Here is an 11305-nt window from a genome sequence, read left to right as displayed (position 1 = left end):
ATGTGTAAGGTGAAACAATTACTCTTACCAGGGATCACTTAAGAGAATATATTTTTGAATTTGAGGGAGACAAATATTTCATACATAAAACACAAAATACCATAGCCATAAAGAAAAAGGTTGATAAATTAGACAACATGTAAGCTATAAACTTTGATTTATCAAAGGATAACATTCTGTGAGAAAGCAAGCACAGAGTGGCAAACACATGTATACTCATGTACCAAAAGACTTGTTAAAGAATGTACATAGAAGCTTTATTCATAATAACCAACTGAAAACCAGATATACATTAGGGGGGAAAAAAAACCCCTATGGTCTACCAAGGTCTATCTATTCATCTAAGCAGGATAAATAATGTGCTATAATCAGACAATGAAGTAAAACATGATGATAAAAATAAAAGAACAAACTACTGCTGTACATAATATAGAGGATTCTCACAGAAATTATAGAGTTGAAACAAGCCAGGCACAAAAGACTACATATTGTATGACTGTGCTCAGATGAAATTCAAGAAGAGGAAAAGCTAAATAATGGTGATTTAAGTTGGAATACTAGTCATCTGGTGGAACAGAGGGGATAGTCACTAGAAAGACAAACAAAAGAACTCTCCAGGGTGATGGGGTGATGAAAATACTGTATGGCTTGAGCTTAGTCATGATTACACAGAAAAATACATAGTAAGAATTCATCGCTCTGTTTACCCCACATTTGTAAACTATACAGGTCTTATTATACGTATTTCATATGTCAGTTTTTTAAAAAACTGGTAAGTGTGACTAACTGAAACTCTTATTCACCCCTGGTGGGGAATACAACTATCACAGATACTTTGGAAACCAATATGGCAGCATCTACCAAAGCTGACATATAAATATCCTATGACTCTTCACCCTTCCTTTACCCCCTCACTGCTATATGACATTGCAATTCCTCCAAATAAAGAGGTCAGGTATATATCACAACTCCTAGAGTTTGTGTTATCATGTGACCTGTTTTGGCCAATAAAATGTTAGCTGGTGTGATGTGACCAAATGCTAGAAAAGTGTCTGTGCAACTAGGTCTGCTCTCTGGTACCTATGCAATCACCATGAGAATACGCCAGTCTAGCCTGCCAGAAAAGAGACATACAAAGATCAGCTCTAACTAAATCAAGTGACGCCCAGCCAACCTACAGACACTTGGAAGGAGCACAACTACCTAACAGAGTTCAACCTATATTGGCTGACCACACAGACAACTCAGATGCATGAACTAAAAAATGCTTATTGTTGTATGCCACTGGGATTTTGTCTTTTTGTTCTTGTAGAGCAATAACTAACTAATACACAGATCAAGGGGATTTTTCTCTCAAAAAACAAAAACGTCCTGCTGGACTATGATTTAAGAAAACCTCCTAAATACATTTTCTTTAAAGTCTGTAAAACACTTTAACTTGTACATATTTTTGAAATTATGTAAAAGTCTTTTTCTATGTATATACAACCATTTATGTGTGTACAGGTGTGTGTGTATATATTTTACACAATTGGGAACGTATGGTATGAATAGTCTCATTTTTAAGCAGCCAGTATTCCAATCACCATCTCTATCTTTCCAGTTCATTCCCTCAAATATGCTCTATTTTATGAAAACTTACTATTTTCCCATGTAAAATAACTGTGTATACACATTTATCAATTGTATTAATATCTAGAACTTTACTCTTAAGTGAGTTTCTGAAGACCACTGCTGCTAAATCTTTGCTTGTAAGATTGTTCATTGTAAGTAAGATTTATTTTAACCTGAATTCATAGGAATCTGTCCACAAATTAGGACATTATTCCTGTGGGTAAATAAAATTCATTTCATGACAATCCACTTTATAACCTTATTATAAAATTCATTACCTTTTTATGATAATTTTATATAAATACAGAAAAAAAGATTAAAGAATATATTTTAGGCTATTCTCAAGTCAAGGTCAAGCTAAGGTAAATTATTCTTAAGTTACCCTAAGCTAAGTGGCTTAGTAATATTCAGATTTTAGAATCTGTAATCCTTATTCTTTTTTTTTTTTTTTTTAGTGTGGTACGCGGGCCTCTCACTGTTGTAGCCTCTCCCATTGCGGAGCACAGGCTCCGGACGCACAGGCTCAGCAGCCATGGGTCACGGGTCCAGCCACTCCGTGGCATGTGGGATCTTCCCGAACCAGGGCACGAACCCGTGTCCCCTGCATCGGCAGGCAGGCTCTCAACCACTGCACCACCAGGGAAGCCCTGTAATCCTTATTCTTAATTGGCTGACAGTCAAATCATAATGCTCCATGATCTCAATGATTTAGATTTTAGTATTTATATATTTAGGAGCTGAGTGATAAAATCATAGTATAGTTCCTATGATGCTTAATTTTATATGCCAACATGGCTAGGTTATCAAACACCAATCTAGATGTTGCTATGAAGGTATTTTTTAGAGGTGATTAACTTTTAAATCAGTAGACTTTGAGTAGAGCAGATTACCCTCCATAATGTGGGTGGGCCTCATCCAGTTAGTTGAAGACTTGAAGAACAAAGACTAAGGTTTCTCAAAGAAGGATTCTCAAGACTGCAACACAGCAATCCTGCCTGAGTTTCTGGTCTGCTGCCCTGTGGAATTCAGACTTAAGCCTACAACATCACCCCTTTCCTGGATTTCCAGCCTGCACTACACATTCCAAAACTGTCAGCCCCCACAATCACACGAGCCACTTCCTTAAAATCAATCTCTCTGTGTGTGTGTGTGTGTGTGTATGTGTGTGTGTGTGTGTGTGTGTGTGTGTATCTCCCTCCTACTGATCTATTTCTCTGGAGAACCCTAATAAAGCTCCCCACTCAAGAAAAATTTAGGTAGCGCCTATAGTATACGTCTAATATAGTGTTAAGAAATATTAAGATGAAAAAATAGGTTAAAGATAAAATCTTTACCCTTAAAAAGCCTGCAATATTGATAGGGACACAAGTATAGAGACACAACACAAATAAACAAATATATTTAACATTATTCTCACCTTTATTACAAGAAAAACATCTTGGGAAGGATAAGTGATAGAAAAAATTGCTGATCGTGCCAGGGTGGTAATGGCAGCAGGTGGTACATGTGGACGTAATAATCCTTTCATCTGCTCAGAATTAAGGTCAAAATAAAAGTTTTCTGAAATCTAAAAAACATATTCATATATTAAATTTAAAACCTGTGTATTTTATAAAAACTCACAAAAATCATAGTCTTAAAATATTACAGATATTAGACGATTATACTAACATACAGTTTACCATATATTTCACTGACTGATCTTTACATGTCTATATCAAAGCAAAAAAATATATAATGCAAAAAACATATTCTAAAGAACCATATCCCACACTCTTTTTTTTTTTTTTTTTTTTTTTGCGGTACGCGGGCCTCTCACTGCTGTAGCCTCTCCCGTTGCTGAGCAAAGGCTCAGGATGTGCAGGCTCAGTGGCCATGGCTCACGGGCCCAGCCGCTCCGCAGCATGTGGGATCTTCCCGGACTGGGGCACGAACCCGTGTCCCCTACATTGGCAGGCGGACTCTCAACCACTGTGCCACCAGGGAAGCCCTCCCACACTCTTTTAATTAGAAATTTAACTTCTAATAAAGTATATAAAGAAATTATTATTGAGATGAATTACCCCAAACTGAGTCTTTAAAACAATTACATGAATAACATCTCAGAAGATTTGATTTAGCAAATACAAGTTGCTGGAATACAGTTCCACTATAGAAATCCATAATAAGTTGACAGCAGAAGTCACTAAAGGCATTTTAAGTTTCTAGTACACATTAGGCTTAGAATACTGAAATGCTGTATGAGACAGCCCTCTGAAAAACTCCTAAGTGTAATAAAGATATAATGGCAAAACTAAGAGCACTACTTTAGACAAAAATATTTGAAATATATATAAATGATCTTTTAGCTAGTGAGAATCTGAAAATTACATCAACAAAAATTCACTGTCACCATCATTATAATCCTTTATACATCAGTTGCCCAAAATGGTTTTCTTGTATTTTTTTCTATTTATTAAACTAAAAGAAAGTTGCTTCTGCTACTTGCTTTTGGAACTCTTTCAATGAAATAAAAACTAGGTCAACTGAACTATTTTAGAGTAAGAAAATACTTTATGTCTTAAATTTCTACTTGCTTCTTAAAAAATCCATGTTTAATAATATTCTCAAAAAGTCATTATTTATCTTATAAAACAACTTAACAACAGGTTTCTGAACCTATGATTATGACAAAAGACTAGGTTCAAATTATATAACCTTACCTTTTTCTTTTCCTTCACATCATATAAAGCCAAACTTGCAAAAATGGGTTCAATTTCAATCTCAAACCTTTAAGAAGGAAAAGGATAAAGCAGTTTAAAAATAAAGTACATAGTTCAAGAGAAACTCTCATTCCAAAAATAAATTCTCTCAATACCTTGTACTTTTCTACATCTGTGCTACACCATCTATACTGCCCCTCTTCCTGAAACACACTTCTCCACGTATACCTTTCACAGTCTAAATCAACCATTACTACGTACTTCAAAATCTTAAGAAAAAAGAAAGCCTGCCATGTAACAAATATAAAATCATCTCTAAGGAAAAAGATACTTTGTCTTTATATTCCTCAAGCCAAGAACAGTGTCTGATAAATACTACAGATTTCAGTGAACGTTTTTTCAAGTTTTAAGACTAGTTATATAACTGAGGCAGAGTCATCTTCACCTAGCCAAAAATGCTCTCAAGCTCAGCTTCATAGGCAGGATGAAATGTTTAGTAGAATTTAAAATTATGTACAGAACATTACTTTTCAAAAGGACACAAACACAAGTATAAAATCTACCAGGATTTTGTTATACTGGTATTCAAAATATTATTCCAGAAAATAAAAGTTACATAGTAAACAAAATAAATACTCACTTGAGTGATAAACATTTTACAAGAAGTCTTTGACCAAAATGTTCTTTGGGCACCTCAGGAACACTAAGTCGTTCTATTGGTTCTTCCTACAAATTGACAAGCAACACCAAAATGAACATGCTTACCATGTGTCAACCCTTTACAATTTATTTTTTAAGAACTTATTTTATTAATCTACTACTTTTAGTCTTCACAAGTGAACACAGAAAAGAATGGCCTATTTATCCTCAAACAGGAGTCATTACATCATAAGTGTGCTCAACTATATTTCATTTACAAAAAGCATAGCTATGTTTCAATTAAGTTTTATTCCCTACATTATCATAATGCTACATACAATTCATACTCCCAAAACATCTATATTAATAATCATTTGCTTCTTTATATCCAAATTATCTATACCTCATCTGGTGATGGATGCAAGGCAAAGAGTTCCTTATGACGGTTTGCTTTCCTTTGGTCATCATTCTGACAGTCTATTTCTTCATTTGGAGTTCGATCAAGTAAATTGGGAAGCAAAGCATCAGGAAGTGAATTTTTCAAGTCAAAAATACTGCAGGCCCAGCTACCCCTTGGAGTATCATCTATTGACATTGAACGTCTTTTAAGATCATCCTGTAATGTAAAACATTAAATATATTAATCAATGAATAAAAACAACTATATTAAAATAACTTCTTATAGTCATTTAAAAATAAAAGTATTACTTGTTCATCCTGGTAGTTGTTGCCATCTGGAGCTTCATCGGATTCAAAGACCTGTTTTGGCAAACCTTTTTGCCTTTCTTTCTGTTTATCTAATGTATTAGGATTAAATCCTGTTCCCAGTTTATGATATCTATTCAAAATAAAATAATTAAGGAAATATCAATTTTTGAAAATTTTTCACTTTTTCATCATCATTATGTAATAAGCCAACTGTTCTCTGCATTATTTCTTTACATAATAAGAATATATTCTGGCAGTTTTTAGTGTATTTAACATTTAACTAGAGGTTTAAGAAAACTTCCATCCAGAGTTCCTTTAATCCAACTAGAGAGCATTTATGAGTTTCCAGAGGTAAATCATATTGTCCTTCCTTTTCATGACAATCCTGTGGATATAATTTAAGCTGTACTTTCAATTCAGAGAATTGGTCAGTAAAAGGAAAGGATGGGAAGCCAGGTTAAAGAATAAAATGAGAGAGCAGAAAATATATCCTGCATTCATAACAATGTAAATTTTTAAAAGGCAAAAATATATAAAGCACTGAAGCTTAAAGTTCCAAATAGCCAAAAAAATTTTGCTATATCTCATTATGTATAAAAAATCTTAAACAACCTAAAGCTTCAGGCTTCTAAAATGAAAAACTAGGGACTTCCCTGGTGGCGCAGTGGTTAGGAATCCACCCACCAATGCAGGGGACATGGGTTCAATCCCTGGTCCAGGAAGATCCCACACGCCGCGGAGCAACTAAGACCATGCGCCTAGAGCCAGTGCTCCGCAACGAGAGAAGCCACAGCAATGAGAAGCCCACGCACCACAACAAAGAGTAGACCCCACTCGTCACAACTAGAGAAAGCCCGCACGCAGCAACGAAGACGGAACGCAGCCAAAAAAAAAAAAAAGAGCCTGTAAAATGAAAGAATAGCAAGATCTACACCACTGTATACATATATTCTTAATTAACATATATTGTTGTATAATATATATATTAGGCTAAGAACAACTCTTAAACTAATGTATACTTCTTTTCTAACAACCCAATGTCCAAGAATATTAGAGACACTATGATCAAAGAGCAACTACTGTGTCACACCTCATATAGTCAAACTGGGGGAAATTTTAACTGCAGCATAAACAATTATAATTACCAGAGGATGATATGGTTCTATCAGTCAATTTATGACATAGTAAAGAATCACACTTAATATGAATTATTCACATGTCTTGCTGCAAAAGGTACTGAAATAGCAGCTACATGATGCTCACATCATAGTATAATCACAAAATAAAAGAAAGCATTTTTCTCTGGAATAACTAAAATAAAAATATGCAGTATAGTAACATGAAAGATATTACTCAGAAGCAGATATTTTAATCTTTCATGAAATGTTTAAAGTGCCTTAATTTGTGTAAAAATGCCTGTAAAGTGACAAAGTTTGAATTCAAACACAGGTCTGTTTAACTCTTTACACAATGTTGACTAAAGGCAAATAGACAAAACTTTGCAGCAAAAAACCATTACCAGATATTTTTGAAAAATACTAAACTGTTTTCTAGTCTTTGCACCTTTTTTCCTCAAGGGAAACATTTGTATTTTCCTTAAAGGACAGAATACATTGTTGCTTTTCTATATGAAAAAGGGTTTTTTTTAAAATAACATTTTATTATTACAGAATCAATCCATGCTCATTGTTGAAAATTTAAAAATACAGACTTGTAAAAATACAATCATTATATTTCTACTACTCAGAGTATCAGTGTTGAACTCCTAGTATTTAACTAACTGGATCTTTTCCTGGGCGTATGTATAATCATAAGTATATACATCTGCATAAGTATATACATACTTATAGTTTTTGTATTTTTTAATAAAAATGAGATAATGTGGAAAAAAAGTGCCTTAATTGAGAAACTAGATATCTAAGCTACTCTAATAAACCAGAATACTGTTGCATTCTTCCTCCTTTATGTCCTAAAAAACTGATAGTATGAAATTCAATAGAGCTGAGAAGAATGACATGATTCATGATCAATACTCTTTTCTATATTATCATTCTGTTCCTGTAGTCAGTTGCTATGATAAGGCTCTACATGATTACCCATCCAACACCACCATTTCTACGACTCTGTATCTTGGCATTCTCTCCCTCACTTATTCTGTTCCAGCCACACTGACCTCTCTGCTATTCCTTGAACATTCCCAGCATGGTTCCAATATGGAGCCTTTGCGTGTACTGCTCTTGCCTCTGCCTAATACACTCTTCCCCCAGATATCCAGAGGGCTTACTCCTTAACTTCCTTCATGTCTTCGCTCAAATTCATCTTATCAGAAAGGCCTCTTCCGATTAGTTATTCACAAAGTGGAATCACCTCTTCTTGGCTCTCCCTATCCCCCCCATCCTACTTTTTTTCTCTACAAGACTTCCCTCTATTCTTCCCAACTATTATATATTTATCTGTGTTTGTTTAATGTCTATTGCTCTCAACCCCAAATAGAATATAAGCTCCATGAGGGCACGGAGTTAGTTTTGTTGACTGCTGTATCATCACTGCTTAGTATAGTGCCTGGCACATGCTAGCCTCTCAGTAAGTATGTCTTGAATGAATAAAGTACTTTCTATTCTTTTACCCTTCTGTGCTGAATTATGGAAGAATTTTTTGGTTTCATCTTATAACTTACTATTCTACTTTTCAGTCACATCCGCTCTGCCATTAAACCCATCTGCTGAGTTTTAAACATTTTTTTCACTGAACAAAATTTTCACTTCCAAAGATAACCAGTTGATTTTTTATATGGTTACCATAACTTTTTCACATCTCTTTGAGGATATTAGTTACATGTATGGGTCTTGATGTGTGTTCTATTAACTATTTCCTAAATTATAAGTTCTTTTATTTGTAGTTTGATAATTCTCTTTCAAGTGCACTGCTTTTAATCAAATGGTTGGCAATTCTAGGTTCTAATGCTCATTTTTTAATTTGTAAGCCCATATCTGTCTGAAAATACTGTATCTGCTTAGCCAAGCACATATCCAGTGGCTGTGGAGAAGAGGCACCTCATGCTTCCAGGCAGAGTCTGCCAGTCTTCTGGGTATGAGGGCTCCTTCTTATTCCAAGGTATGCCCACCCCAGGCACTATTGTATGAGCTCAAGCCCCTATAATTAGTGCTCTTAAAATAGGCAGATACCGGACTTCCCCGGTGGCACAGTGGTTAAGAATCCGCCTGCCAATGCAGGGGACATGAGTTCGAGCCCTGGTCCGGGAAGATCCCACATGCCGCGGAGCAACTAAGCCCGTGCACCACAACTACTGAGCCTGCTCTCTAGAGCCCACGACCCACAACTACTGAGCCCGTGTGCTACAACTACTGAAGCCCACATGCCTAGAGCCTGTGCTCCACAACAAGAGAAGCCACCGCAATGAGAAGCCCGCACACCACAATGAAGAGTAGCCCCTGCTCGCCGCCACTGGAGAAAGCCCAGGCGCAGCAACGAAGATCCAACGCAGCCAGCCAATCAATCAATCAATCAATAAATAAATAGGCAGATACCTCTGCTCCCACTTCTATGCATAAAGAAGGGTATAAGAGGTTTCAAAGTAACCAAATGTCCAACATTTACCCTAGGTCCCTCTTCCACTGCCTGTATTCACTGAGCCTAAAGCTCTACTGAACCTTTTGCATGTATCTTATATTATTCTGTGCTGTGGTTTTCTGTTGTGTTCCAGTCATACCTTTTATATTTCAGGGATACTTTAAAACTTCTAGTCTACCGAAAGTACCCCTTAGTCTTCCATTTACTACTGAAGGTAATAAATAATATCTAGTATAACAGAAAAAACTGCAAGCATTAGAATCTGATGCCCCTAGGTTCTAATCCTAGCTATCCCACTTTTTGGCCATGGGACCTCAAAGAAGTTACTTAAGTACTCTGAGCCTGAGCTACCTTGTCTGTTGGAACCTTAAATGAGATGAGCGTAAAGTATCCAATAAAATGCCCAGCATATAGCAAATAACCATAAATGTTAACTACTGTACCCTCTTGGCTTAAATCAAGGTCAGCAATCCCTTGATTAGAATTAAGTAGCAAGACGACTCCATGATTCTAAGGTTAATATATTTTACAACTAATCTATTTCTATTAAGATTTCTGATTACAGGTTTCCAACATACATGCATAAAGGTAAAGACTTTTGAGTTATCTGACAGAGGAACAGTCTTCTTCAGTAATCTCTAAAATCTGGCTATTGAAATACTTATCAAAATTGTTAAGTTCATAAAAACAGCTCTTCTTTATAAAGGGTAGCAGATTGTATTTTTATTAGGTCACACTAAAACTAAAAAGCATGTCAGCAGCAACCCCAAGAGTGAAACACAGTGAAATAAGACAGTTGCCCACAACAGCAACAAAATAAGCAATGGATACATCACTGTTACTAGTACAATTTAGCACAGATAACTTCATTTCTCAAAACTGCAATGTCATAACAGCATTTTCCACTACTTCAGTAATTATACTTCCTTTAGAAAAATAAAATAAGGCTAAGAAGATTCAGTATGAAGACCCTTCTTCATTATGCAAATTAGCAAAGGAAGAATAATTTTATTTTATTTCTTAATCTGACTTGATATTTCAAACACCATCCATTAGAAACATAAATTTTGTGGTAAAACAAAACATTTTTACAACTACTAACTTGATTGGATGTACAGGTCAAGGACCTGTAAATATTCAGTTAGTTAATAAAAGGCAGAGACCTTTCAAACAGCTTGATCTAGAAAACTAGCTATTAAACTTAACCAATTCAATAAATTGGATTCTTTTTTAGAAATACAAATTATTCATCAATATTTACCCACGATTTCCCAAAAGAATTAGACTACAAATCATTATTTTATATTATTATTAGTTACTAATGATCTATGATAATATAGAAATACTATCCCCACAAATGTATTATTTTATAAGGAAAGTAAGAGAAAATAATTGTGGAACTCCTAAGGAAAAAATATCTATATGCAAAGGTTCTTCTTTTACTTTTTCAGCTATTTTTTAAATGAATTTTCAGGTCTCATAATTAGTATTAATCTACCTTAATCCATTTACAGATCCTACTCAGTATTTTTAAATGTCATAATGAATATATAACTTACTTTCTGATCACAATTGCCCAGTCTTCTGTATAACTTCTTATACAATCTCTAACATGTGGATCCATTTCACTGTTTTAAAAAAGAAAATATATTTATAATTTAGACAGGAAAGCATTGATGTTTGTGAATTCTGCTGCTGCGCTCTTGTTCATATAATAGGAAACAACACTACCACGAGAAATAGAATCTAAATAAAATAATGGAAGGTAGCCTTTTTATAGTTACACTAAAACCAGAAATAGGTAAATGTCTCCTTACCTTTCTTCAGGTACAGCTGAAACAAGGGTTCTACAGTCCCTAGGACTATAAACCACTTCAATATCATCTGGAGGGAATTCAATCAAATCCCTTAAAAGCCCAGAATCCACAGCTAAAGGATGAGTAATGAGGTAATCTTCCAAATCCACTGGATCCACTGCTTCAGTAAGGGGCACCTTTATAAACAGGGATGGATGTGAGAGGTGGGTATAAAGGAAGAGGTGGACACAAGAA

At 35.0% G+C, this 11305-nt stretch overlaps 1 protein-coding gene across 3 annotated transcripts in view; it reads right to left on the bottom strand.

Annotated features, from left to right (window-relative positions):
- DOCK7 (dedicator of cytokinesis 7) overlaps nucleotides 1–11305 on the bottom strand; it is a 212821-nt gene that overhangs the window by 169773 nt on the left and 31743 nt on the right. For all 3 annotated transcript variants that reach the window (XM_022581248.3, XM_022581251.3, XM_089921600.1), the window contains exons 3-9: nucleotides 11072–11247; nucleotides 10814–10882; nucleotides 5664–5793; nucleotides 5359–5571; nucleotides 4957–5042; nucleotides 4317–4383; nucleotides 3032–3181 (exon numbers count right to left, since the gene is read on the bottom strand). In XM_022581248.3, the coding sequence (XP_022436956.2) occupies nucleotides 3032–3181; nucleotides 4317–4383; nucleotides 4957–5042; nucleotides 5359–5571; nucleotides 5664–5793; nucleotides 10814–10882; nucleotides 11072–11247 (891 nt within the window). The remainder of the gene's footprint in view (nucleotides 1–3031; nucleotides 3182–4316; nucleotides 4384–4956; nucleotides 5043–5358; nucleotides 5572–5663; nucleotides 5794–10813; nucleotides 10883–11071; nucleotides 11248–11305) is intronic.

This window comes from Delphinapterus leucas, chromosome 1, assembly GCF_059928025.1.
Source record: "Delphinapterus leucas isolate spDelLeu-1000000601 "Yukka" chromosome 1, BTC_Dleu_Yukka2, whole genome shotgun sequence".
Taxonomy (NCBI): domain Eukaryota; kingdom Metazoa; phylum Chordata; class Mammalia; order Artiodactyla; family Monodontidae; genus Delphinapterus; species Delphinapterus leucas.
Note: the sequence above shows the minus strand (reverse complement) of the source record. Positions and strands in the feature narration are given on the sequence as shown.